Source organism: Ictalurus punctatus, chromosome 8 (genome assembly GCF_001660625.3).
Source record: "Ictalurus punctatus breed USDA103 chromosome 8, Coco_2.0, whole genome shotgun sequence".
Lineage (NCBI taxonomy): Eukaryota > Metazoa > Chordata > Actinopteri > Siluriformes > Ictaluridae > Ictalurus > Ictalurus punctatus.
In genome coordinates, this window is record NC_030423.2 from 26,697,947 (window position 1) to 26,725,863 (window position 27,917).

The 27,917-nt window shown below is 42.0% G+C and overlaps 3 protein-coding genes across 9 annotated transcripts; 2 read left to right on the forward strand and 1 right to left on the reverse strand.

Annotated features, from left to right (window-relative positions):
* Positions 1 to 80: 80 nt before the first annotated feature.
* On the forward strand, positions 81 to 6,228 carry zgc:113425 (CD20-like domain-containing protein). Of its 4 annotated transcripts, none has more exons than XM_053682204.1 (8): positions 81 to 1,089; positions 1,910 to 2,086; positions 2,334 to 2,508; positions 2,648 to 2,707; positions 3,816 to 3,947; positions 4,079 to 4,225; positions 5,378 to 5,438; positions 5,845 to 6,228. In XM_053682204.1, the coding sequence occupies exons 3-8, from the start codon at positions 2,344 to 2,346 to the stop codon at positions 5,946 to 5,948; spliced, it is 669 nt and encodes a 222-aa protein (XP_053538179.1). In that variant the 5' UTR covers positions 81 to 1,089; positions 1,910 to 2,086; positions 2,334 to 2,343; the 3' UTR covers positions 5,949 to 6,228. The 4 variants fall into 4 exon arrangements, with proteins under 4 accessions (XP_053538179.1, XP_053538180.1, XP_017329675.1 ...); XM_053682205.1 differs by having other exon boundaries at positions 2,008 to 2,086; XM_017474186.3 differs by lacking the exon at positions 1,910 to 2,086 and having other exon boundaries at positions 81 to 1,098.
* A 246-nt stretch (positions 6,229 to 6,474) lies between these two features.
* rab33ba (RAB33B, member RAS oncogene family a) lies at positions 6,475 to 17,019 on the reverse strand. 3 transcript variants are annotated; one of them, XM_053682203.1, is made up of 3 exons: positions 16,674 to 17,019; positions 13,993 to 15,480; positions 6,475 to 11,855 (listed from the first exon to the last, which is right to left on the reverse strand). In XM_053682203.1, exons 2-3 carry the CDS (start codon positions 14,218 to 14,220, stop codon positions 11,382 to 11,384), a joined length of 702 nt encoding a protein of 233 aa, XP_053538178.1. In that variant the 5' UTR covers positions 14,221 to 15,480; positions 16,674 to 17,019; the 3' UTR covers positions 6,475 to 11,381. The 3 variants fall into 3 exon arrangements, with proteins under 3 accessions (XP_053538178.1, XP_053538177.1, XP_017329672.1); XM_053682202.1 differs by lacking the exon at positions 16,674 to 17,019 and adding an exon at positions 15,648 to 15,785; XM_017474183.3 differs by lacking the exon at positions 16,674 to 17,019 and having other exon boundaries at positions 13,993 to 14,227; positions 14,436 to 15,654.
* ugl (ureidoglycolate lyase) lies at positions 16,623 to 26,956 on the forward strand. Of its 2 annotated transcripts, XM_017474178.3 has the most exons (15): positions 16,623 to 16,717; positions 16,869 to 16,997; positions 17,114 to 17,332; positions 19,006 to 19,096; positions 19,353 to 19,429; positions 19,555 to 19,665; positions 19,955 to 20,014; positions 21,437 to 21,593; positions 21,673 to 21,871; positions 22,964 to 23,042; positions 23,164 to 23,256; positions 23,732 to 23,804; positions 25,323 to 25,390; positions 25,493 to 25,626; positions 26,425 to 26,956. In XM_017474178.3, the coding sequence occupies exons 1-15, from the start codon at positions 16,712 to 16,714 to the stop codon at positions 26,591 to 26,593; spliced, it is 1,665 nt and encodes a 554-aa protein (XP_017329667.1). In that variant the 5' UTR covers positions 16,623 to 16,711; the 3' UTR covers positions 26,594 to 26,956. The 2 variants fall into 2 exon arrangements, with proteins under 2 accessions (XP_017329667.1, XP_053538175.1); XM_053682200.1 differs by lacking the exon at positions 16,623 to 16,717 and having other exon boundaries at positions 16,869 to 17,005.
* Positions 26,957 to 27,917: the final 961 nt, after the last annotated feature.

Below are 27,917 nucleotides of genomic sequence, written 5' to 3' on the forward strand. Positions count from 1 at the left end.
GTGGGAACGCCACGCTGATGAGAGAGATCAGAGGAGAGCCGTCAGACCGGTTCGAGCTGACAGGAAGTCTACTGTAATTTAAACAACCAGTCTTGACAACCGTGGTGAGCAGAAAAGCATCTCAGAACACACCACACATTGATCCTTGAGGTGGATGGGCTTGTTGTGGATAAAACAAGCTGGTGTTGTTTTATCCACAACAAGCTCACGGCTGGTGTGTTTTTTCTATCTCCAACTGGGCTCAGAGGTAGATGTGAGTATTGGCTTCTAAGTTGAGTTTTAAATGTTTTTGGGTAATAGGCTAAATTCGAGCCAACAGGCTACAGTGGCAGAAGACCACATCGGGTTGCATTCCCGTCAGCCGAACATTAATTGAGGAGCTGCTGAAGACCAGCACTACGAGAACTAAAGATCACAAGATCATCTGCATACATAATATGCTTCAGAATAATATTTCCACAGATCATCGACAGATCATCATTTCGATAACATTTCGACAGATCATCAATAAAGAGATTAAAGAGAACTGGGGTCAAAATCCCTCCTTGCCTAAACACCATTGCTGACCCCAAAAGGAGGCTGAAACTTTACAGCCCCGTTTTACTTGCATGCTCGTATCAGTATACACGTAATCCAGAATCCTCACAATGTATTTATGCACCAATCTTAGTCTCATTAAAGTCACAGAGATCACACTTTTTCAGGGTGGTGGTGGTTTTTTCTTCAGTTACTGTGGCAACAGATGGGCTACAGTTCATACATATATATACCTATGTGGCCAGGTGTATCTGATAAAATCCGAACAAAGGCTCTTTCTAGTGTAACATAATATTAAAATAAGTATTTCTTTATAGCAAGTCCATAATTTATTGTCTTTTTGTTATAAAGAACAAACAGAAGCCACAATTTAGCGTAACGCTAATTCATTTGAATAGGACTTAACTAATACTACGAGTCAGTCTAGCCCCGCCCTCTCTGACAGCCGACAATCGAGGGCGTGGCCTGGATACAGCACCTGCACGGCTTACAGGTCAGCGGCACGCGCTGGACTCCGGAAGTGACGAGACGTCCAGGAGAGAAGAAGTGAAGGTAAATTCTGTGCGTGTTTTAATTTTGTTGTTGTTGTTGTTGTTGTTGTTGTATCCATAGTGTGTATTCAGCATCACATCCTCATCTTTCGGCTGTAATTTCGCTGTGAGACGTTAAACGAAGCGGAACTTATATTGGTGTTTAGTAATGTTCCCGTTTAAACGCGTTAATGCGCACTATAAGACCGGTTCAAGTGCACTTCATATACTGTACAAGTGGAACTGAGTATACTTTTATATATTTTTACTAATTAGAGGGGTTTTTTTTAAGATAAAAAGCTTGAGAGATTTAATTATCTTAATCTCATCAAAACCTTAAGCAAATATAAATTTTCAGATAAATAGGAGAGACAATAAACTGAGGAAAGCAGCTGTAGTCTCTTAAGATGCCTCTCATCCACTTTATATATTTATATATTTATGTATATACCTTTTGTGTGTGTGTGGTGTGTGTGCGCGCGGTGTGTGCGCGCGCGCGCGCGTGCAGCACATAATATGTAAAAACATTAGTGTAAAATGATTTGTCTTTGTTTTTTTGTTGTTGTTTTTTTTTAATGGTAATGATAATAAAAAAGAGGGATTAATTTTTTTTTTTTTTTACATTTAGTTGTTTATTTAGTCCTGCCCTGAATAAACTATTTCAAATAACAGATGTTTACATATAGTCCACCAGATACAATAATAACTAAATTTACACAAATGAACCAGTTCAAAAGTTTACACACACTCGATTCTTTATACCGTGTGTCGTTACCTGGATGATCGACGTGATGTGTTTACGTTTTGTGGTAGCTGACGAGTCCCTTGTTTGTCCTGAGCAGTTAAACCGCCCGCTGTTCTTCAGGAAAATCCTCCAGGTCCGGCACTTTCTTTACTTTTCCAGCATCTTCTGCATATTTGACCGCTTTCCTTTAAACAGCGACTATATGATGTCGAGATCCGTCTTTTCACACCGAGGACGACTGAGGGACTCGACTCATACACGACTATTACACAAGGTGCAAACGTTCACAGATGCTCGATAAGATAACACGATACATTAAGAGCCGGTGGGGGATGGGGCGGGGGTGTATAAACTTTTGAACAGGATGATAAATAGGTAAATTGTTATTATTTTGTCTTCTGGGAAACATGTAAATATCTATGTAGCTTCTAAATGGAAAAAAATATGTTTAAGCAAAGTATGAATAATGTCCACCGATCGTTTTGTTCAGAAGTTTACACCCCCCTTGTGTGTTTCTGAAGACCCATAATCATGGAGCGCTACAGGCACTTCATACTGAACCAGAAGCTGGCGGTCGTGTGGGGCGTTCTGCAGGTGGCCTGCGCCGGCTTGTGTGTCGTGTGTGGGTTTATAGATGCGGTTTTCCGTATGGACACGACCCTCAGCGAAACCAGAGCTCCTCTGTGGGCTGGACTGGTGAGCAAGACTGTCTGGTCACTTGTTAATTAGTCATATACTCGATATCACTGCATATCTTCATTATGAATCATTAACAGGATGTTTGCTTTCTTTTTTGGTGGGACTTAGTACCTGTGCTTCTTTATCATTCTCTTAGATCATGGCTATCCCTGGCGCGCTCGCACTTTTTGCCTCACAAAGGAAAAACCCCACGCTGGTCAGTTTCAGATTTGTATCATTATGGGCATTTTGGTGTATATAAAGTTTGGTGATATTCTTGCACCAGAACATCCACCACACACCAGATATTAGTGGAGAGGAGAGAGTGATGTAGCCAATTCAGAGATTATTAGGGAGCCATGATAGAGAAGGACAAATGGGGGAATTTCACAGAGGTCCTGACTCTAAATTAAGTAAATACTATGCTGCTGTGATTTAAAAAATAGTTTGAGACCAAAAGATGAATATGAGATGATGGATCAGAATTCCAGCTTTTAATTCCTCATATATTCAGCTAGATGTGTTAAACAACTTGGCACCTTTTCTTGGAACCCAGCCATTTTTCAAGCGATCAAAAATATTTGAGCATGTGGCTGATACAGTAGGTGTTTCATGCTGATGTAGCCTGCAGAATGGGGCGTGGCTGCACTTTCTGGAGTTAAGAGTTAGGGGTCAAGGTTAAGGGTTGAGTTAGGGGTAGGGCATCGACGTCATTACATTGCCACTAACCAGTGAGACCAATTATGGGTGGAGCGACGCATGTAGCCCCGCCCCGTTCTGCAGGCTGCAGCCAGGACCTTCTCGGTGTGCCCTGTTAAATTGAATGTTTAAAGAATTAATATCTCTGAGTGTCTACTCCTGGCTTGAGCTCAAGGTTTCACCTGTGAAGACTGCATTTGTTCTTAAAAAGGATAAACCAACATGAAGACCAGAGAGCCGTCTACGGCAGAAAAGCCAGCCATTTTGAAGCTGAGAAATAGCTTCTATTTATCTTTTGATCTCGAACTCAAATATCTTCAATGTATAGCGAGAAAGAATAGAATTGACCTTGCTGTTCCAATACTTTTGGAGGGGGGTGTATGCATTAGCTACAAACTATTAGGTCAGCGTATACACACAGACGTGCCGCAGTTTCCGTCTAGCGGTGGCTAATGATTTATTTTAGCTGTAGTAATCACACACACACACACACGTACAGGTGACGTAGATAGAAACAGTCTTGAAACGTGCCAGAGTATCCCTTTAATGCTCTTGGATTAATGCTTTGACCTTAATACAAATGCGATCGCTTGAATGTATGTTTTTGCCCACGTGTTTTCCTTAAGGTTAACGTCATGATTGTTTCATCTGTCATCTCTCACGTCGCCACCGTGATCGTATTCGTTTACGCCGGCGTGACGCTCAGCTACGGCGAGGAAGACGACGAACTTTTCCACCCCCGTCACATCACTGAAGTGGTACAGCCTTCCCTGCATCACACCGACTCTACCTTGTGTGTTCTGTACACATGGTTACTTGATCGCTCTCTCCGAGTAAGAGTGTTCTCTGTGTGTGTGTGTGTGTGTGTGTGTGTGTGTGTCCTGTGCAGAAGTTTGTGCTGAGCCGCTTGGTGAAGGCAGCGAACAGCACCATGGTGCTCGCTGGAGTCGGCTCGTTCATCTTCTCCTCCCTCATCGCGTATACAGGGTGTCGCAGTCTGCCGCTCTGTGGCTGCTATGATTCAGTCACAGGCATGGTGAGCGCACACACACACACACACACACACACACACACACAATATCTGAAGATTTTCAGACGTCCAGGAAAGACAGTGTGTTGGGACGCATTGGCGAACCTTGAAGATGTTTCTTTACTTGCTCAGTGCATTGCTTTAGTGCATGAGTGTTGATTCCTGAGTGTTGCACAGTGTGACGAATTTTCTCAGATGTTTGTGAACCACCTCCAACCGATAAAAGCTAAAGTATATGCCCCCTCAGTTTGAAATTCCTACTCATCAACATGGGGTAGTCTACGAGTTCCTTCCCTGTTTAACAGTCAGTGACGTCAAAATGGCCGCTCACAGCATCGGAAGTAAACCGAGTAGCACGTCTTACTTTTCTCACCTTTACCACTTGAGATATACTGTGTAATATAATCGCTTTAGATCAATCAGCATGGAGAGATATACAGTGGTGCTTGAAAGTTTGTGAACCCTAGAAGTTTTCTAGTCCTAAAAGTAGACGAGGTAAAAATTTTCTACTTTGGACATTTATTTATTTACTGGACATGGAGATTGCTGAGGACGGTGACGCTGGAAGTACCATGGAAATAGTTTTGGACCTCAGTTTCACATGGATAATTCTCGCAGTGGTTGCTAGGACTACGGTTGCTGCTCTGGTCTTAGGGCTGCAGTTACCGCATGCAGTTTTGGACTCGGGGTCTCCTTTAGTGAACAGAGGATCAGGGTAAAGTCTGCCACAAGGGTTCACAGACTTTCAAGCACCATTGTATTAGCGTGTTGAATCTAAAACAATGACTATATATATATATATATATATATATATATATATATATATATATATATATATATATATATATATATATATATATATATACATACAGTTTGCTGTTTTGAGGAGGAAATTATAGATCAGTTCTCACAGTTAGCTGGCTAGCTTGTTGAAAAAAACATAAACATGGAGGTGGCTGTGTTCAGTTTGGGGGTTTGGGGGGAAAATGAAATCATTCCAACTGGCGTATTACCAGTTACAAGGAAAGTCGAATACAGCATTAGATCTTTACCACCTCAGGATTATAAGGTATCTGGGTTTGAACCTAGAAAGATTCAGGGGTTTTTTTAACCTAGAAAGACGTGTGTGTGTGTGTGTGTGTGTGTGTTTTTTAATAGGAGATGCTTGTTACTCAGAATGACCCGAGTGCTTCCGGTGAACTGGTCTGCTCATGGCATGGTGAGACGTGTGTGTGTGTGTGTGTGAGAGAGAGATAAAAATAAAGTTCAACGAGCTTAAAAAAAAAAAGAGTAAATCAAAATGAGTAGAATATCATTAGAATATTTTATTAAAAAGCTATAAGGTGTAAGACAATGAAAAGAAAGTACTTAAAATAAATTGTATTAAATAATGATTTTTAAATGTCATATATTATATGATTAATAATCAAATAGTCAATTTAATTGTAAAATAAGTATTTGATATGGATTTTATCGTACCATTGTTTGATAATGTTTTTGTCGTCAACTCGGTATTTTGTTGGGAAGTAAATCTGGGCCGTGTCTGAAGATGACGTTAACGATAAAGATCGGTATTAAAGCGGTGCTGGTGGATTTCTCCTGAGACGCTGCTGTGTGTCGTGCAGGTGGAGACGAGCGGCTGTTTAACTCGCCCGTGTCGTTTATGGAGCGCTGCCCCGAACAGGAACAGGAACTCTCTGTACTTCCTCCATACAGCAGACTCACGTAGGCACCGAAGTGCGCACTCCTGAGTGGACACTCGCTGTAAACACTCGCGCCGTTCACTCTCCGTGGATTTTCGAGCGCTCGGTAAGAACCCTGAAGAGAAGAAGCTCCTGAATATCCAGTTCCATGTTTCCTTGCACTTTCCTTTCTACCGACTGAAGCTCTTACGTGCCATGTTAAACCTATGCACTGTGTTTTTATCATTTTTAATTTATCACAAAATGCCTGTATATATTGTGAAATAAACAACTAATTTTTAATAAATAGTTTTTACACAGCTTCGAGCCATGAAGCCTTTTTCCTCACAGGAACATTCCGGATCATTTTTCTGCACTCTTCTTTTTCTTAAACAGAATTCACCGTGTATACAGATGTAGTCGTTAACAAAGTGGCAAAAAAAAAAAGTGTTTTTTTTTTTTTTTTTTTTTTGGACTTTTTTACTTTCACACACAGCTCTACATGAAAGGTTATATTTGAGGGGGGAGGGAACCCTAACAGGTGCACTTTAAAGATTGAAATCACAACAAATGTATGTGAAGAGCGCTTTATTCCATCTGTTAAAAAAACAAAACAAAACAAGCAACGTTCCTTGAAAACACCAAAAACAAAAAAATGACAATAATCCAGTTTCAGACTTTATTCTTTCGGTTTGTCCCACGGCGGAGAAATCAGACACGTGACCGGGATGTAACGGCGAAACTGGCCGATTGTCGGATGTGTATGACGTGACGATGTAGAGGCATTGAACTGAACAACGCCGTGAGGGTTTGTCCGACCAGACGACATTGAAACACAAATGTATATGTATATATAAACATCCTGAGAAACAAAATCATCCCAGAGGACGTGAGAGGCCTGGTTTCCTGTTAGGATTTTCTCTTTTTTTTTTAGGCACAGAAATGATATTAAAATGATTTTTGATATTAAAACCACTTTTGGCAAAACATAATGCAAACACGTTCACCACAACACCCAACCCGGTCTCCCCGAAGCATCCCGGCACCCAACCCGGTCTCCCCGAAGCATCCCGACACCCAACCCGGTCTCCCCGAAGCATCCCGACACCCAACCCGGTCTCCCCGAAGCATCCCGACACCCAACCCGGTCTCCCCGAAGCACCATGACACCCAACCCGGTCTCCCCGAAGCATCCCGACACCCAACCCGGTCTCCCCGAAGCACCACGACGTCAAGATTGTCTTCACTGCTAAACATCATGGTTGTGTTTTTTCCCCTCCCCATTACGATAATCCTACAGTTGAGCCCACAAGAAAAGTTTGCACACCCTTACAATGAAACAGATATCTTAAGCGTATCAGGTTTTACAGAATTTAAAAAAAAAAAAAAAAACGTGCGTGATAACGCGTATATATTAATCGTGAAGCCAATCGAAATATCGATATTTTAACATGTTATTTAAGTCTCTTATTCGGTTATAAGTCTGTTATTTAAGTCTCTTAAAACTGTTAATAACTTCCAACTTGTGGCTTCCAGATTTTTAGCTTTTAGGTCCTCTCGCTTGTAAATTTTGGCCCCTTGAAGCCCGTTCCTGGTGCGTTCTTCCTTACACCTCACCTTCGACCTGTTCTCATTGACCTTCGCTATGATCACATGCTGCCTTCGGAGAATCAGGACGAACACGCTTATGGCAAAACCTTTAAAAAAATAAAAACAAAGCAGTACATTTTCGAAATAATTCTGTTCCAGATCACTCGTCTAATCTCATTAACAATGACATTTGTTGTAAGAGTGTTAGATCTGACATTTTATTTATTGTATGCCTATTAAACCTTTTTTTTTTTTTTTGTGGTCAAAATCCTTCCTCTCATAGCCGTTAACAAGGTGCTTGTCTAATAATATAACGTGCAAAGTTGATAGATTTGATTTCGCATCTATTAAGGAATTCTCTGTACATCTCGAAGGCGAATCTTTCAGGCGGGAAAATTCGAGTTGAAATGAGAACACAGAGATCACGAGATAAGCAATAAGAGACTCGATCGTTCCATTCACGCGTCGATTGATTGGCTTGTTATTGTTAGCGATTTTTCATTTCGATCGACATCTAATAGCGCACTCTGTTCAGTCCGTACAGATTTTCGCTGAGTTTCTTGTGCTTCTTATTTTGCATAAAACTACTCGAATCGGCGCGATCGCACGAGATTGTTCTGCGCGCTCTTTCGCACCGAAAGTCGGTAAACGAGAACGTTTATCTGTACTCGCGTGAATCGGAGAGGGTTTCGGCCGGACGCGCGTTTTGACGACACGTCTCGGCCTGAACCTGCGGAAAATCCCGACGCTCCTACGAATATGGCGTTTGAGTTTTGCGTTCGTTTTAGCGACCGCGGAATCCCCGAGTCTCCCGTTCTCTACTGTTTGTGGATCGGTCGTAAAACAGAGGTCCTTTTTGTAAATACTGGAACCCATAACCAGTGAGGTGGTGTGCAAACTTTCACCCATGCCTCGTTGAACACACGCTGCATTTCCTTTGCACCACAAAACAAACGTGGATGCTCTTGGCAGTCAGAGAGACGTCGCCGTTCACTCACAGAAGAGCAGTAAAGCATTCGAGACTGAAGAATTAACCACGTTGAAAATGTCCACGCCTGAACGCTTTCTTAAGCGCGCGCCACAGGACCTGCTGCGGCTGGGAGGGGGTTAAGCCACGATTCAAATCAGGCATGCATGTTGGCCTGATTTACAACACACACACACACACACACACACACTCACATTTGCTGTCTTAGTCATCCTGAAAGGTTGCAGGCTGTGTGAGTGAGACGCTGATACTTTATCCTTCTGCCATAGTAATACGAGAACATCATGCACACAGTAAACGCAGTGTGTTATACACACACACACACACACACACACACACACACACGAGTCCTGCGCCACACGTTACAGCTCCGAAGTCAGCATACAACACACGGCATTTATCTTTCCTTGGCCTTTAGTAGCTTTAAAATAAAATAAAATAAAATAAACACTTTGTATGAGCATGTTTTTCTAAACAGCCAGCTAAATGTCTTCTGATTTCCTATAGCTAGCATTCTAGCCCCGCCCCACTGTCGCTATGGTTACGGCATTATTTCATCGTGCTCTCTTCTTCTCGTTTAAACGTTTAAAACATTTCCCATGCGCTGTAGGATCTAGTCTTATAAATCCCTCACTCCTGTCCGAATCGTCGTTACTCCTTCGCGGAATAAAATAAAAATAAATTCATAAATGATCGTTGTGTGGGGTTCGTTCCGACTACTGCACCGTTAGTCAGAAGCCCACTTTGGTAGTACTTTTTGTTGTTGTTTTTTTTGTTTTTTTTTTAAAAGTTGATGCTAAGTATAATTTCGGCATACAAAAACCTAGCCGAGTCTCTTCATGGTAAGTTTAGCAAGGAAAATTGTTGAGTACAAGTTCAAATCTCGTTCAAGAATACGTGATTTAGGAACGCAAACTGAGGAAATGGAAATATCGATGCCAAGCAATATATAGCGATGACTATTCAAATATTGCTTCGAACAATATATAAAGGCGATGTCAAGAACGCGTTCCCGTAGATCCAGCCAGCCATCATCGGTGAGCCTGGAGCCGATCCCGAGGCGGGGGACACCCACGACGGGGTGCCAATCCATCACAGGGCACAATCACACGCCCGTTCACACGCTACGGACAATTTGGAAACGCTCATCAGCCTACAACGCACGTCTTTGGACTGGAGGACTAACACGGAGTACACGGAGGAAACCCCCGAAGCACGGCGAGATGATTAGCCTCCAGATATTTTTCGACCTTGCCCTGACCTTGACCCTGAATCTAATCAGCTCGTCTGCCGGTTTTCCAACAAAACAATTATCCGTTATCGCTTATACGTCACACTAACGTACAATCTTGGACGACGGGACGGACGAACATAAGCGCTTAGCGGCTTAAACACGACCGTGTAACTACACTTAGCATCAGCTCCTAAAAAAAAAAAAAAAAAAGCCAGAAAAATCTTCCATAACGGCGAATACAAGAGCGAAAACCTGTTAAATGTCAACACAAACTTGGTTTAATGCTTTACAATCACTAGCATTGATTACATTTCTTCACTGGATCTACGTTATACTGCGTCTTGCTATAAAAAAAAAAAATAAAAAAAAGAAGGGGAGGGGTTGCGTTGCCAGGTAATGGGAAAGACTTCTTGTATTCGTGTATTTCTCTATTGAAGAAGCAGCTTAGAAGTGCATTAGTTTTTCATCAGTCCCATTTGGAAAGCAGCACAGGGACATCTGCTCACGTTTTCATCCCTCAGAATAATAATAATAATAATAATAATAATAATAATAATAATAAGCCGCAGAGGGTCAGTGAGAATGGAGATGTAGTAAATATCGTGATCGGTGATGTACATCGTCACACGGGACACCGAGAACGTACTGTAGGTGCTATGCGTCGCATGAATCTTTTCACATTCTTGTTAAAATTCCCAAATAATTTATGAGTGATTATTATTATTATTATTATTATTATTATTACTGAGCTCTGTTCTACTGCACTGCACAGCACCTACACACGGCAATATCATCTCCACAGGAGGAGGCGTTATGACGAACGATACGACAATTAGATGCGACTGTCGTTTATCTTTTTTTCTTTATTTTTTTTTTGTGGCGCAAAACAACACCGAAAGCTGAACCGGTTTCCGGTAATTACAGACACGCACTTTCACTGTACGGTGATATGAAACGATGAGACCGAGGTGCTCTGAGCTGAATGACGAGCGCCGGCAACGAAACATCTAGAAGGTAAACCTTGACGTGATGAACGTTTACGATCGGGTACATTAAGTTTGCGCATTGCGTAAGCACAGTTATTCTCCTAGTGCAGTGGTCTCAAGGGTTACAGTACGAAGAAGAAGAAGAAGAAGAAGAAGAAGAAGAAGAAATTCTGGCAAACACCTACGCTACCTTCTGTCATAACCGCTTGAGCGTAATCTTATCGTATGTGTGTTCGCATGCTTGTATCGGCGAGTCTCTTCTCTCTTGAGCGTCTAATAATCCGAGTAATAAAAGTACGACGTTATTCAGCTTTAAAGAAGAAACACAGCCTTAAAGTCTAATAAGCAGAGTAAATTTTTTTTTTTTTTTTTATGGCATCTCTCGTGTCATTAAAATATAGAATATAACTCATGTCTGGATCTGAATCACACTCGAGTTAAGGATTTCCAGGAGCACAGGAACATGTGTAGGGTTCGGTATACACGCTGCAGTGTTTAGTGTCGCGATCACGCCTAGGAGGCAGTTTATCAGCCTCTAATCCCGTCGTCCTTGTCAGCCGATCCGTCCGTTTTGCGACCTCTGCCGTCACGAACACTTTGGAGATTTCGAATCTTTTAAACCTGCTACCCTTTTAGTCGTCTAGTAGTAAATTCAGACCGATCTAGCCCCGCCTCTGTCTCACTAGCTCCTCCAGCAGTTGCAGCCCCAGTTCCCACGCTGCTCCTCGTCCTGATCTTGCCCCCTCAGCGTGACCGTGTTGGCCGGCTGACTCAGCACCAGCGGCTTCTGCGACTTCAGCTTGTGCGCCACCGTCATGAAGATGGCCTCCACGTGGTCGCTGTCGTTGGTCCCGCCCTGCGGGTTCTTCGCCGAGGTCTCGAACAGAGGCATGGAGTGGGCGTCGGCGAACTGCTGGGCCAGCTCCGTGCTCACCTGAGCGGCGTGGCGCAGGTCGCATTTGTTGCCCACCAGGATCCGGGGCACCTCGTGGCCGAGCGCGTGCTGCCGGCACTCCTCGATCCACGCCGGGAGGCTGCGGAAACTCGCCGCGCTCGTCACGTCGTACACAAACACCACGGCGTGCACGTTTCTGTAGTAGTGCTGCACCATGCTCTTACGGAAACGCTCCTGACCCGCCGTGTCCCACAGCTGGACCTGGAAGAGGGAGCGAATGGGAGAGAGAGAGAGAAACACAATGAAAGGACGTAAATACATTTCTCACACCAACGAGAGCTCCGGCAGAACGGCAGAAATTGAGGAGGAGTCGGATAAACATCTTAAAATTTGTTTTCGCGCTGTTTATTGCACAGAAGGTTCACAAAAAAACATCATTATTTCATTTTCAGATGACTCGCATATACCCACTTTCATCTGACTCGCCCTCGGGTCGTATAATAGAAAAACACAGAGTAGAATAAAATAGTGCATAGAAGTAAATAGAACTGAATAGAATAGAAAATGACGAAAGAGAAATGCAGGATATAATAAAAATAATAATACAAAAAAAAAAAGAGGACAGAACAAAGTAGAACCGGAAAGAATCCGATAGAATAAAGCAGAACAAAATAGCAGAAGAGAGTATATAGTAGAATAGAACTAAATAGAACAGAGGAAAATAAAAAAGAACAGAACAGAGTTGTATGGAATAGAAAAGAGAGAGAGAGCGTGTGTGTGTGAGAGAGAGAGAGAGAGAGAGAGAGAGTGGGTGGGAATTAGAGACGGAAATGGCAGAGAGAGAGAGTGTGTGAGTGGGAAAGAGAGCAGTAGACAAAGAGTGATTTTGTGTGAGAGGAAAAGGGAAAGAGAGAGAGAGAGAAAGAGAGAAAACGAGAGGGGGGAGTAGGGGTAAAGATACTGTAGTGATACAGAGGGAGTTGGAAGATATAACGATAGACACACAGGGTGAAAGAGGAAGAGGCTTCAGACAGCAGAGAGACAGATGGAGAGAACCACAATATAGTGATGCAGAATGGAGAGAGAGAGAGAAAGAGTGAGAGAGTGAGGGTGTGAGTGAGTGAGTGAGTGAGAGGGAGTGAGAGAGGGAGTAACAGTGACCACGCTGGGTTTCTATCAGTACCGATCCGATCCTAACATTCCCACAGTGACCACACTGGGTCTCTATCAGTACCGATCCGATCCTAATATCCCCACAGTGACCACGCTGGGTCTCTATCAGTACCGATCCGATCCCGACATCCCCACAGTGACTACGCTGGGTCTCTATCAGTACCGATCCGATCCCGACATCCCCACAGTGACTACGCTGGGTCTCTATCAGTACCGATCCGATCCCGACATCCCCACAGTGACTACGCTGGGTCTCTATCAGTACCTATCCGATCCCGACATCCCCACAGTGAACACGCTGGGTCTCTATCAGTACCAATCCGATCCCGACATCCCCACAGTGACTACGCTGGGTCTCTATCAGTACCGATCCGATCCCGACATCCCCACAGTGACTACGCTGGGTCTCTATCAGTACCGATCCGATCCCGACATCCCCACAGTGACCACGCTGGGTCTCTATCAGTACCGATCCGATCCCGACATCCCCACAGTGACCACGCTGGGTCTCTATCAGTACCGATCCGATCCCGACATCCCCACAGTGACCACACTGGGTCTCTATCAGTACCGATCCGATCCTAATATCCCCACAGTGACCACACTGGGTCTCTATCAGTACCGTCCGATCCTAATATCTGATCTCTGATATCAAATCCGATCTCATCTGAACCGGTCCGGCGTTTAAACCCCTCCACCCCCCATCTCAGCCCTGATACTGATATCACTATTTCTAGTTTGGATTTGACATTGGAGCGGTGAACATGTTTAAATCTAAGCTGATTTATAAATTATATAATCAGATAACGATACTTTTTTTTTTTTTAAATTAGACTGTTGTATCCCTGACATAAATGCCTAAACAGATGAATATTGTGACTCTGTGATGTGATGGAGAGATTGTGTATGTAAATATGCAATAAATAAAATTATAACAGCAATAACTAAATAAATAAATAAACATGATTAAAGGTTAATAGATGACCTGGATCTAGTAACCTGCATAACAAAACATTGCATCACACCTACTACTAAGGGTTGCGTCATAGGTACAGCGACTAAGGGGTTGCGTCAAAGGTACAGCGACTAAGGGGTTACGTCATAGGTACAGCGACTAAGGGGTTACGTCATAGGTACAGCGACTAAGGGGTTACGTCATTGCCATAGCAATGTGCTTCCTTTCCCAATGCTGTGTTACTGTGTAAGATCCGATCTGTCCTCTCACCTTGATCTTTTCTCCGTCGATCTCGATAAGCTTCTCTCGGAAGTCCACCCCGATGGTGGCCTCGGTTTTGTCCGGGAACTTACCGGCGCAGAAGCGGTATGTGAGGCAGGTCTTTCCCACCCCGGAGTCTCCGATCACTATGATCTTAAAGATCCGGGTGCGGGGAGGAGGCAGTGTGGAGCTGGTCAGAGAGCTGCTGAACTCCAGAGAAGACTCCATATCTGCCATCTTCACTCTGTGTGTGTGTGTGTGTGTGTGTGTGTGTGTGTGTGTGTGTGTGTGTGTGTGTGTGTGTGTGAGTTTAATCAGAGATAACAGATAACAGCAGCATGTATGTGTATACAGATGCTCCAACCCTAGCTAGCTGAGTCACTGTAACCCAGAGCAACAAGCAAAACTAAATCAAATCATTTATATTATTGATATCTTATCCTCTTTCTTACATATACTCCTGTCCGGATTAGACTCACTCCATATTTCTGACCCCTCTCTCTCTCCCCTGCACTGCTGCTCCTGCTGCTGCACTGTTTTGGTTTTCATCCACGTACTGACCCAGCGCAAAATCTCGCGAGATTTGCTGTTTGATTTGTTTTTTTATGACGCAGTGGAGTGACATCGCGCGGAAATCTCGCGAGATTTTATATAGCAGAGTTTCTCTGATAAGAAGATCACATATGATATGATGTACACTACCGGTCAAAAGTTTAGACACACTCATTCTTTATTTATGTATAATTTTTTATTTTTTCCTCAACATTTTTAGAATAATAAGAATAAAGTCATCAAAACGTCATCTGGACTAACATAAACGGAGCTATTGGAATTATGTTGTGATAAATAAAAAAGTAATAATAAAAAAATCTAAATAATTTTAGTATTTTATCATCTTCAAAGTAGACTAGAATTTCCAGAAATGTATTTTTGGCATTTCGTTCGTTTAAAATTCTTGGCATTTCGTTCTTTTTTTTGTAAATAAAACGTTAGTTTTCTAATGAAAGAAATGTTGGCGCGGTTATATTTTTGTCCACGACACAGATTTCACACATTTAATCATACACCTTCCGATCAAAAGGTTTTTAAGGTCATGAGAAACATAGTGTCCACAAACTTTTGACTGGTAGTGTGTATTATCTAAAATATTACATATTATATAAGTAGTGGGTAGTAGAGTACATATTATATATATATAGTGGTTAGCATGTTCGCCTCACACCTCCAGGGTCAGGGGTTCGATTCCCACCGTGGCCCTGTGTGTGCGGAGTGTGCATGTTCTCCCCGTGCTGCGGGGGTTTCCTCCGGGTACTCCGGTTTCCTCCCCCAGTCCAAACACATGCATGGTAGGCTGATTGTCCAAAGTGTCCGTAGTGTATGAATGGGTGTGTGAGTGTGTATGTGATTGTGCCCTGTGATGGATTGGCACCCTGTCCAGGGTGTACCCCGCCTTGTGCCCGATGCTCCCTGGGATAGGCTCCAGGTTTCCCCGTGACCCTGAAAAGGATAAGCGGTATAGAAGATGGATGGATGGATTATTGTTGTTGTTATACTAATTAAAATAGTTCAAATAAATACATTACGATATACACTGATCAGCCATAACATTAAAACTACTGAGAGGTGAAGTGAATAACTTTTTGATTTTGTCACTACAGTGGCACCTGTCGAGAGGTGGGGTGTATTTATGAGGGAGGAAGTGATCAGTCAGTTCTCAAAGTCGATGTGATGGAAGCAGGAAAAATGGGCGAGCGTAAGGATCTGACTGAGTGACTTTTACAAGAGCCAAATTGTGATGGTTAGACGACTGAATCAGAGCGTCTACAAAACAGCAGGTTCCTGGTACGCAGTGATTAGTACCTACAAAAAGTGCAAAAATTGTCCAGAAATGGTTTGAAGAACATGACAAAGAGTTCAAGGTGATGACTTGGCCTCCAAATTCCCCAGATCTCAATCCAATCCAAGTCCGATCCACGGAGGCCCGACGTCGCATCTTACAGGCATCTCCTACTAACGTCTCGGTGCCAGATACAACAGCACACCTTCAGAGGTCTTGTGGAGTCCATGTCACGACGGGTCAGAGCCGTTCTGGTGGCACAAGGAGGACCTACACAACATTACACAGGTGGTTTTAATATTATGGCTGATCAATGTACAATATACATTTAGGATTTTTTTTTTTTCTTCTGTTCTGTGACTATTATTTCCATTGTTAAATATATCAATTTAAAAAAAAAGTTAATAAACCTTTAAAACATGGTCTGCAGAGTGCATTTTTAAATAATGTATAATAAAACAAAACATTAAAAAGACAATGTTTAAAATATTTAGGATGGTTATACAGTCACATATGAGTTCAAGCAGAATAGCATTTCACACTGCTATTCTCATGCTTCATATTAAGCACTTGGCTTACAGAACATATTTTATTCCATGAACATTAATTTTGTAAGTAATTTAAAAAAAAATTCTGCTTCTCTATAGCATTTGAATGTATAAAACATGAACTGGCCCCCAATCCCCAACCTCAACCTGAAATGTACATGCTGTCTATAAAGATTTAAATCAGTGTTAAACAATTAAATAAGGTTGTTTTTTTTTTGTTTTTTTTTTTTAATGGAGTCAGTTGTTTTTGCTCATGTTTGGTTTGTCAGTTTTTTTTTCCCAGCCAGAAGTGCAATGACCCTTACCAAAGTCCAACTTAAGTGGAACCGAGTGTCTGAAGAGAATGCTGGTAAGTCTTTAGGAACAGCATTTTTAATAATAAAAAATAAAGGCATAAAATACGCTGCATGTTTGTGACCTAAAACGAACAGTATGTTAACATGGCAGTATTATTACTAAACCATTGGTCAAACCCGAGTCCTCTTCACTTCGGCACACAGGTACCATACAACGTAGAAGTGGAGCCTCCACCTCCGGGGCTGCAGACAGAGTTTGAGACCCTCTTAAGCACTGAAGTTCTGCAGTTCCTGTCAGATCTGTGCTGCAGATTCCAACCAGAGGTGGACAAGGTAAAGAGGTGAAAAACAAAACGTTGGCAGTATCAGTGGTATTACACTCCACATTCCACAGTTCAAGGAGTATACTCTCTGGAGTGTATACAATTCTCCATTTTGTTACACGTCAGGTCCTGAAGATGAGAATCCTGCGAAAGGTTCAGTTGGATCTCAGCGAAGAGCTGCCGGGTTTCACGGAGGACACGGCTCACATCCGGAACGATCCGTCCTGGAGAGTGAGTCCCGTCCCTGTCCGACTGCAGTGCAGACATGTGGACATCGGTGACCTTTCACCCTGTGACACGCAGCGGCTTACGCAGGCCCTCAAATCAACAGCGCAAGGAATACAAGTAATACAGAATTGAAAACTCCTTCACTAAGGTTCATTTCAGCATTTTATTAGCTCAGGTGTCGGCTTCGTGAGCAGAACTTACCCAGGAGTCAGTACTTTTCCTAAACAGCAAAACGTGCGGAGCTGTTTATAATGTAAAAAAAAATAATGCTTCATATTTCAGAACTCCAACATTTAAGTTGCAAAAGCTGAGTAGTTATGTACGCATTCCAGCTGTGCACGGCATTCAACATACGACGGGTATAATTCAAATAAAATAAAAATAAAAAGTCTAACACACCCCTGTTAAAATGGCAGGTTTTTGTGGTGAAAAAAAAACAAATGGAACCAAGATAAAATCATTTCCCACCTTCAGTGTAAACGTATAAAAATGAAGTCAAAAACAATCAGATTCCCTCCACCTTGATAAAAGCCCCATTTCTGGCTGAAGAAAAGCAGCTTTAAAGCATGATGCTGCCACCACCATGCTTCAGCGTAGGTGAATGGTGTTCTTTTATTGATGTGCTTTTTTTTGCACCAAATATACCTTATGGAATTATTATACCTTTAGAATTGGTCTCATCAGACCATAACACATTTTGTCACATAGTTAGGGGTGATTTAGTTAAGGTTTTTGTGAGAAAGGGTTTCCGTCTAGCCGCCCTACCCCATATCCCAGACATGTGAAGAATACGAAAGACTGTTGTCACATGCGGAGAGCAATCAGTACTCGTCAGATATTCCTGCAGATCCTGGTAAGTTTTTATAGGGACGTCCTGTTCTTGGTGATGTCACAAACAGTTTTTAATTTTCCTTTTTTTCCCCTAAAATGTTTCTGATTGTTTTTTACTTTATTTTCCATCCATCTTCTATACCGTTTTCCTTCTTCAGCGTCACGGGGAACCTGGAGCCTATCCCAGGGAGCATCGGGCACAAGGCGGGGTACACCCTGGACAGGGTGCCAGTCCATCGCAGGGCACAATCACATACACACTCACACACCCATTCATACACTACGGACACTTTGGACAATCAGCCTACCATGCATGTCTTTGGACTGGGGGAGGAAACCGGAGTACCCGGAGGAAACCCCCGCAGCACGGGGAGAACATGCACACTCCGCACACACAGGGCCACGGTGGGAATCGAACCCCTGACCCTGGAGGTGTGAGGCGAACATGCTAACCACTATATATATATAATATGTACTCTAATACCCACTACTTATATAATATGTAATATTTTAGATAATACACACTACCGGTCAAAAGTTTGTGGACACTATGTTTCTCATGACCTTAAAAACCTTTTGATCTGAAGGTGTGTGATTAAATGTGTGAAATCTGTGTCGTGGAGAAAAATATAACACGGTGGGAATCGAACCCGCGACCCTGGAGGTGTGAGGCGAACGTGCTAACAACTAACCCACCGTGCACCCTACTTCATTTTCATAATTACTTCAACCTGCCATCTTAACAGCTCTGTGTAGACTTTTTTTTATATTTTTTTATATTTCGATTTTGATTAAGATCGAGGTTTTTTTGCCCTCTCAGGTACAAAAATGCTTCAGTTATCGTTTAGAAAGGTTCTTTCTAAGCGGATTCACATCTTCACTGGTCTCCTAAACCTCCGTGTAATCTGTATCCTGAGTTCTTCATAACAGAAACATCAATTTGTTGTGCTCTTTTGCAGGTAGATTTTGACGACGGCAACTGCCCGACATACTACAATCAGATCAAGGGCATTTATAACGTTTATAAGGTCGTGCATAATCAGTTTCACGGTGAGTTTTTGCTACCTTGATGCACTGTACGTATCTTCCACATTTGCCAATAAATCTGATATACTGATTGCATTGCTATGTACTTAATTTGATCCCAAAAGTATCTGGGGGAAAAAAAAAAAAAACCCAAAACAAAACAAAACTAGACTCCGGATCCACCGTGACCTTGACCTGATGAATGAATTACTATTCAAGATCGATGCAAAATCTTAATACTTGTCACAAAGTATTATTTTGCTCCTCCCTCTTCAACTAGATGCCCCGCCCATATCCCAGGCCCCGGTTCTTATGCTCCGCCCTCGTGCTTGGAACATGGTGGAGCACAATATGTTGGTAATAATGACAGATTTACTCTAGCATTGCTTATTTCATAACACAGTACCTAAAGGCTATTCGAGCAACCTGTCAGTCAGTAGAATGGTGTCTTGTCGTTATGTTTGTGTCTGTTGTATCTACAGGTAAAAGGTCGGGAGGTTCCTGGTCCTCTCTTCGATTTTGGCCTGCTGATGTTCCATAATGCAAAGCTGCTGCTTGAGAACCAGAGCGGGCCATTTTTCTACCTGTCCAAAGTCAGAACCTTAGCAAAACATTTCAGCGTAGTAGAATTAAAAGCCTCATTAGTTCAATATCACGGATAGACCATACAGTGTATCCATGATCACTTCTTTCAATCAGAAGAAATATATTACCGTTGTTTGTTTTACTGTGAAGATTCTCTGGATTTCCTGAAACATCAAGTGTAAAATGAGGAAAGGATTCTGTACTCTTTGCATATTGTACAGTGTTTATGTTCGCCTGAAGCTGGAACAGTGACCAGAGATACACGTCTGTACATAACATTTGATAAATATTCTTTAGGTGGAGAGTTACCTGGAGGCCAGGTTGTGGAATCAGATTTTTCTCTGGACTGAGGACAGGGTAAGGACGTTTGCGCTTTTAGAAATGTAAAGCGATGTAATTAAATCGAGTTAGACACAAAAATAAAATACATTAAAAAAAAAAAAAAAAAAAGGGATATACATAGTGACGCACCAAAAAGGACATTTTCGGCTAAAACCTCAAATCGGATCACTCTGGACTAAACAAAGTAACAAACATTGAAAATATAAGTAACATTTAAAAAGATATATATTATTATTAATGTTACTATTCAATTCTTGCTTTATTGCATAAATTGCAAATATTTTTATAGATTTTTTTTTTTCTTTTTTTTTTTTTTTTTTTAAAGCTTGTGATAATGGAAAATAATGCTCTGTTTTTTACCCGGTCTGTTAATCCTGCGGTGGAAAAGGACTTTGGTGAAACAATACAACTTCGATCAAAAATGATCAACATTTTTACTCTTAAAATTGATGTTTTTGGGACTTTCACCAAATCTTGGTTCAGCCCTAATTTACATTTATAAAATTTAGCAGACGCCCTTATCCAGAGCGACTTACATTCATCTCATTTATACCACTGAGTAATTGAGGGTTAAGGGCCTTGCCCAAGGGCCCAACAGTGGTAGCTTGGCAGTGCTGGGGCTTGAACTCCTGACCTTCTGATCAGTAACCCAGAGCCTTTAACCCCTGAGCCAGCACTAATTTAGATATAGAATACACGATAAAACGTGTAACACTCAGTGAAAACAGACGAACGCAATATACATAAAAGCCACACTTTTTATCATTATATCGTATCGTGTACCCATAATGTGTGTCCTAGTGTGTGTGTTTTGGGGGGGGGATATCTTTGTAGGTCCCCAGAAGGTTAGGGCCTTCGATTTGACCTTACAGGGGGCATTTGTCTGGTCCCCATGAGGAAAAATGTTTGTGTTTTTTTGTTTGCATGTTTGTTTTAGTACAAAAAAAAAAAATAGAACAGACTACCAGTACACTGACGTTCAATTCCTCTGGCAGAACGGATCTCAACTTATGTGCCATTTTCAATCAATTTTATAAACAAATGAATTAATTTAGTCGGCTAAAAGATGAGTCAGGACACTGTTGGGTTTCTGTGTGTAGAGTATCGTGACTCAGTGTTTCGCTGTCTGCGAGAAGGGCGATGGGAAAGGGGAGGGGTGTGAGCCCACTGCTGGGCAAATAATTCACACTTCTCCGCAATAACACTGGTAGAGACGGACAGTATACCAGTGCCACACTCAAATTATAGCATTTAAACCTCGCTATAGAGGTACAAAAATAACCAAAATACCAAAATTTTAAAGTTAAAGAGCCAAAAGGTGTCCTGTTGGTTAGTGAGGTTATGGTTTGGGTTAGAGTTGAGATTTTTAGCTGCTTTAATTATTGTCAGTGGAAGGATAGTGAGATGTGTGTGTGTGTGTGTGTGTGTGTGTGGTAGCTGGGCTTGCCAGTGGGTAGTATCAAGGCGACGGTGCTGATCGAATGTGTACTGGCGACGTTTGAGATGGAGGAGATCCTGTACGAGCTCCGAGAGCACTCTGCCGGACTGAACTGCGGTATCTGGGATTACTCTGCGTCCTTCGTGAACAAATTCGGTGTGTACATGTAAACACTATAATGACCAGTTTGAATTTAATTTAGAGAAAGAGAAATAAACGCCTCGGTTCTCTGCAGGTCATCGTGCGGAGTTCCTGCTCCCTGACCGCAGTAAGTACGTGAACATGGAGAAACGTTTCCTGCGTAGCTACATGGAGCTGCTGGTGCAGACGTGCCATCGCAGGGGCGCACCGGCCACCGGGGGCATGGCAGCGCTCCTGCTACCCACACACACAGACAGTGCAGTGTACACGACTGTACTGAACACCGTCACCAGGCAAGAGACAGCAGATCTGCTGCTCAATTAAAAGAGATGCATGATTTAAACCAAACACTCGAGGGTTAAGGGTCCAAGCCTTGCTCTTTGGTATTCCTGGGATGTGATCTCATAACCTTCCTCTAGCACAAAACCTTTACGTCTCATTTTTAAATCTACGTTATGATATTCGTCTGATATTTATGATCTGATATTCCCATTGTGGCAGTCTGCAGGAGTTTCAGAGCTTCTGAAGGTTTTATTTCAATTCCATTTTCATCGAATTATGATTATGCATTTTAACGATACAGTCAAGTGCAAAAGTTTGTGTACCTTCAGAAATGGAATTTATACCAACAAAACGTTTAGTGTGTTCAGTTCCTAAAGTAATAACACCAGGAAGAGGAATTTCAAAAAAAAAAAAAAAAACCAGTTCATTCGGTATGAACTGAATTTACACAAATGAACCAGTTCAAAAGTTTACACACGCTCGATTCTTTATACCGTGTGTCGTTACCCGGATGATCGATGACGTGATGTGTTTATGTTTTGTGAGAGTTCTTCACGAGTCCCTTGTTCGTCCTGAGCAGTTAAACCGCCCGCTGTTCTTCAGAAAAATCCTCCAGGTCCGGCACATTCTTCACTTTTCCAGCATCTTCTACATATCTGACTCCTTTCCTTTAAACGGCGACTATGTGATGTCGAGATCCGTCTTTTCAAACCGAGGACGACTGAGGGACTCGTCTCATACACGACTATTACACAAGGTGCACACGTTCACCGATGCTCAAGAAGGCGACACGATACATTAAGAGCCGTTGGGGGGTGTAAACTTTTGAACAGGATGATTGTTGTAAATTGTTATTATTTTGTCTTCTGGGAGACATTTAAATATTTCATGTAGCTTCTGAAGGGTGGTACTAAATCAAAAAATAAGATCTTTAAACATAATAATAATTGAATCACCGGGTTGAATGTAATTTTTTTTGCATTTTATAGTTTTGTTAAAACTGTGATATCTTGAAATGGTCAGAAGCTTATAATAGCAAGGTCACAATATTGCTGCTGTTACTGTATTCACGTCACGTGCGCTGCTTTATTTCGTAACTTCAGACTGAAGCTCTTGGAAATCCGAGCAGGAGTCGACGGCTTCATGGTCTACGACATGAACCTGATCGAGCCGATGCAGAAAGTAAATTTCATATCACATACGGTATCTGACACGATCGTGCTCTTGCTCTCGGGAGCCTTCGAATACTCAGCATTTTTACCAACGTCTTCTTCTTCTCTCTCTCTGTTTTCTTCCGTCGCAGTTGTTCCAGCTCCATTGTACAGGACCGAACCAGCTCCATCAGCTACGCCACGACGTCAGTGTGACCTCAGAAGATCTGCTCACTGTACCAGCGGTCAGTCTCATTATTTCATAAAGAAATCGTTCTGCAAAAACGTTACTAGACATCGATAAAACGGCACGGAAACACACACACTTCAGTCCACATTCCAGAAATGACGACCACTCCCAGACTTACACAAGCTCCACCCCCTTCCTCTGCTAAACCTGTGTAAGGTCATTTGCATGGTTTTAATTTACATACTGGAACCTGATTGGCTCTTATATTTTATGACATAATAACTCTACTCTAACTCAGATCTTCACTTTGTGTATGTAATTTCGCACAAAATACATTTTTTATAAGGTTTCGGTTTGAAGACTGGATTTCAAAGTGACCTTAAAGAACTTGAACCTGGTGTCTACTGTAATTCTGTTACTCTACCAAATTTTATCCTTGCTCTAGGATACATTCAGTCTAGCGCTATGTAGTGTATTAAACTTACGCTACGATGTAATACGTGGTACTACAGCGTAATATCTCTGTGCAGGGTGGCGTAACATTGTACGGACTGAAGCACAACATCGCAGTCGGCGTGTTGTTCATCGACGCATGGCTTTCAGGTGAGGAAAATAAACAACGAAAGAAAACAAGCTTTAAAAATTGCACACTACACAAATGTCGTCAACAGTAAACTCGGGAAGTCCATTTCCGCCACGGAGGGGACAAAATGGAAAAGTTAGGCCTGTCTGTGAGAATTATTTCTCGCAAATTTGAGCTAACATCTCGCAATTCTGACATTTTTGTCCTCGCAACTGAGAGTTCATATCGCGACGCGATGCCGACGTCCGCTTTTTCACGTTTCGAGAAAGAATGCACCGATAAAGCGTCAATCATTCTCTGTAAATAGACTATACACAGCAAGAACAACGCTCACCGGCGAGTCAAGACAAGGAAAACCGGTACTATGTCTAAACTGCGGGAAAAAAAGTCAGAATTGTGAGATGTAAATTCTAAACGTAATTGCGAGAAAAAGAGGCGAAATTGTGCGATATGAACTCGCGATTGCAAGGAAAAAAAATGTCAGAGTTGTGAGATATAAAGTCACAATGGTGCAGTAGTGTGGATCAGGTGGTAGTGCAGGTTGTCCACTAATCGTAGGGTCGGCGGTTCGATTCCCGGCCCACGTGACTCCGCATACCGAAGCGTCACTGGGCAAGACACTGAATCCCAAGTTGCTCCCGATGGCAAGTTAGCGCCTTGCGTGGCAGCTCTGCTACCATCGGTGTATGTGTTAATGAGGACCAGTGTAAAGCGCTTTAGAACCGCTAAGGTTAAAAATGTGCTGTATAAGTGCAGACAATTTACCAAAAAAATGTTTTTAATTACCTGGGGAAGGAAATTTAATTGAAAATGAAACAGTTCGTAGAGTTAGCATCATTTTCTAAATGAGAAAGAACAAGAGTCGTATAGTACAGTGGTTTTCAAAGCGGGGGCCACCAGGGGGCGCCCGGGGGGCCTCAACAATTTGGTGTGAAAAATAAATCCTCACTCTCAGACAACCACACACACACACACACACACACATAATTAATTCCTAATGTAATGTAATGTAAAGATGTAATTATTCATTAAAAAAAAGTGGGATATATATTCAGAAGTCTGTATTTTTAATGTGTTTTAAAGACATCTTGTAAAAGGGGGGCCTCGGTCAAATGTTAATGCCATTTGGGGGGCCTTGCCCTGGAAAAGTCTGGGATCCCCTGGTGCAGTATATATATATATATATATATATATATATATATATATATATATATATATATATATATATATATATATATTTATATATATAAATTTTTACAAAGAAATTTCTATTGCTTCTGCTTTGTTTCAGATGTCGTCTTGTTGGTTTATACACCTTCATTTCATTTGTTAATGTGTTTGGAATGATAATCTGCAGCCGTCGTTTATCGATTCAATTTGAAACAATTCAACACTTTTCACCCCCAAATCTTTGGAAAAAAAAAAGAGTATGTTTTAAAAGAAATTCTTAGTGGACATTTTATTCAGAAACCCTTTGATGGATTCACAGTCTTCAGCTTTCACTGTGATCGTACTGTGTTTGTTGCTTTGCGGGTCAGGTCGAGGACATTTCTTCTTTAAGGGGCAGGTGGAAGATTCAGCTACTGCAGAAATCTCTCGATCTCAGGTGCGTGTAACGATTCTGATGTTAACTGAATGAGAGATTTGAATACACCTGGATTTTAATTTGTCTCACCTGTGTCTCTGTGCTAATCTCTCCTCGGTTCAGGTGTGGCAGTGGATCAGACACAGGGTGAAACTAGAGGATGATGGGAGGACTGTGGTGACTCGTGGCTTCATCAGGAGCTTGACGCAAGGCATGATGGGTGATCTGAGGGCAGCGGCGTGCTGTCAGACACAAAGGTGTATGAAGTATTAATTCCTGATTTGTCCTATGGAGAAAGAGTGTTGTTTGTGTGTGTGTGTGTGTGTGTGTGTGTGTGTGTGTGTGTGTGTGTGTGTGTGTGGACAAAAAACTGGAAAACCTTAAGAGCTTTTTTTTTTTTGTAGGTTTGTCATAATGCAGACTTAAAGCTAACATGAACCAGAAATTCAAACGTATTTCACTTCCGCAACATGACATTTCTGAGTGAAACCATATTTTGGTAAGCAGTGACTCGAATGCCCATGTGTGTCGTTTGTGAACGAGTCGACTCTTTGAACAACTCGCATATATGCTCCGTAGATTTTTTTTTTTTAGATGTAGTCAGTGGAATTATTCTTTCCGTTCATGTCACGTAATCTAAACATTTAACTAGAAACATGATTTCAAAATCCGAGAGATTCATTAGCATGAATTGATTCATTTTAAGCAAAAAAAAAAAAAAAAAACCTCTTCATTCTGGTCATTTTTTTCCTTAATTAAATCAAATAAAGTGTCGATTTCTTCATCTGTCCTCAATCGTATAGTGTGGAACATATGTCTAACGCACTCTACGTCATTATTTATTTGACAAAACCGCTCAAAATATCACAAATTCCGTCTGTAGCAAGATCGGGACCTGAAAGAGTCGACTCTTATTGATGAGCCGAGTTAAATGACTCGACTCGCTGAAATGAATCGGGATTCTCATCACTAGTCTGACCGAAGACAGGTGGCTTTTTCATGTTGTCTTCAGTGATATTTACAATAACTGGTATTTACACTTGTCTTATGCACAGAGACGAAGCGAGGCTAACCACAGCCGTGTCCATGTTTCTGGAGCTGGTACAGAAGAGTGATTTCCCAGAATTCCTGACAACCTACCTGTACCTGGACCACACATTCCTGAGCGCTCAGGGCCAGCATGAAGAGACAGGGACGGAAAGATCTCACCGAGCCAGGCTCTAATCATGATCCTACCTCTGTAATACAGCCTGATCTACAACGTGGGAAATAAGTATTGGACGCACCGACATTTTTTTCAGTAAATATATTTCCGCTAAGTATTAAATACATTTCAGTTAGCGTGTTCAGAACTTTTGTCCCGTGTCGTTCCACATAACTTCATTTACGGACTTTAATGTTGTGAATTCTTTATATTTCCAAATGTCTTGAGTTAATACGGATGTCTGGTGAAAATCTCATGTGAATAGCCTCATTGGAAATATGTTTACTGAAATAAATGTTGACACGTTCAATACTTATTTCCCCCCGCTGTACATCTTATGTAGTGATGAATAAAATAAAGAAAGGAACATGGCGGTGAATAAGCATTAGGGGTGTTTACGTATCTCTCCTTCCGATACGATGCGACATATGCCGTGTACACATTTAAAGCAGACAATGACACAGCAATACTGTATGAATTAAGGCATATTTAGAGCAGGGACGGTATAAATAATACAAACCTTAAAAGACATCGATTTGACATCAAGGCTGGGGCTGATTTCTTTCTAGCCCAGACTGTAGATCCATGTAGCCTATTAGTGACCATTAGCCTCCATTCTGGGTTGATATTACACTATATGGCCAAAAGTATGTGGACACCCGAGCACCACACGTATATGTTGGCCATCTCCAACCTGCTGAAAGCACACAATTATATAGTATATTGTATAGATTGTCTTTGTATGCTCAAGGATTGCAATTTTTTCCTTGACAATGCACCGGTGCACAAAGCGAGCTCCGTGAAGACATGGTTTGTCAAGGTTGGACTGGGAGAACGCGAGTGTCCTGCACAGAACCCTGACCCGAACACCGACTGCACCCCAGACCTCCTCGCCCATCTGTAACACCACAACATCAGCAAAGAATGAGAATGTGAACTGAGCTGGATTATTCACTCCATCATCTTTAAAATACCTTTGGAGTAAAAACTAAAAGTGGATATTGGGGCGGCTGTGGCTCTGGTAGTAGAGCGGGTCGTCCACTAACCGTCTCCACACGCCAAAGTGTCCTCGGGCAAGACGCTGAACCCCGAGACGCTACTCCCTGCTCCCATTGGTGCGTGAGAATGAGAGCGTAAAGCACTTTATTAAGTTTATATATTTTATGTAAAGCGCTTTGTACAACCACAAAGGTTAATATAAGGCACTATATATGTGCAGGCCACGTACTACTTACTTTTTTGGGTCCGACCCAAGTACAGATGACACCAAAGGACAGACGACAGAACCGTAAGGTTAGTTTGGTTTGAATGAAAAGGTTACGAGGTTTATGTGTTTGGTATTCC

Coding starts and splice junctions, on each gene's coding strand:
- zgc:113425 (XM_017474186.3), top strand. CDS start 2,344: ATGGAGCGCTACAGGCACTTCATACTGAACCAGAAGCTGGCGGTCGTG. Junction 4,226..5,377: donor ATGATTCAGTCACAGGCATG/GTGAGCGCACAC, acceptor GTTTTTTAATAG/GAGATGCTTGTTACTCAGAA. Junction 5,439..5,844: donor ACTGGTCTGCTCATGGCATG/GTGAGACGTGTG, acceptor TGTGTCGTGCAG/GTGGAGACGAGCGGCTGTTT.
- rab33ba (XM_053682203.1), bottom strand. CDS start 14,220: ATGGCAGATATGGAGTCTTCTCTGGAGTTCAGCAGCTCTCTGACCAGC. Junction 11,856..13,992: donor TCGACGGAGAAAAGATCAAG/GTGAGAGGACAG, acceptor TCCCTCTTCCAG/GTCCAGCTGTGGGACACGGC.
- ugl (XM_017474178.3), top strand. Junction 19,430..19,554: donor TGGTGGAGCACAATATGTTG/GTAATAATGACA, acceptor TTGTATCTACAG/GTAAAAGGTCGGGAGGTTCC. Junction 23,805..25,322: donor CATCGACGCATGGCTTTCAG/GTGAGGAAAATA, acceptor TTTGCGGGTCAG/GTCGAGGACATTTCTTCTTT.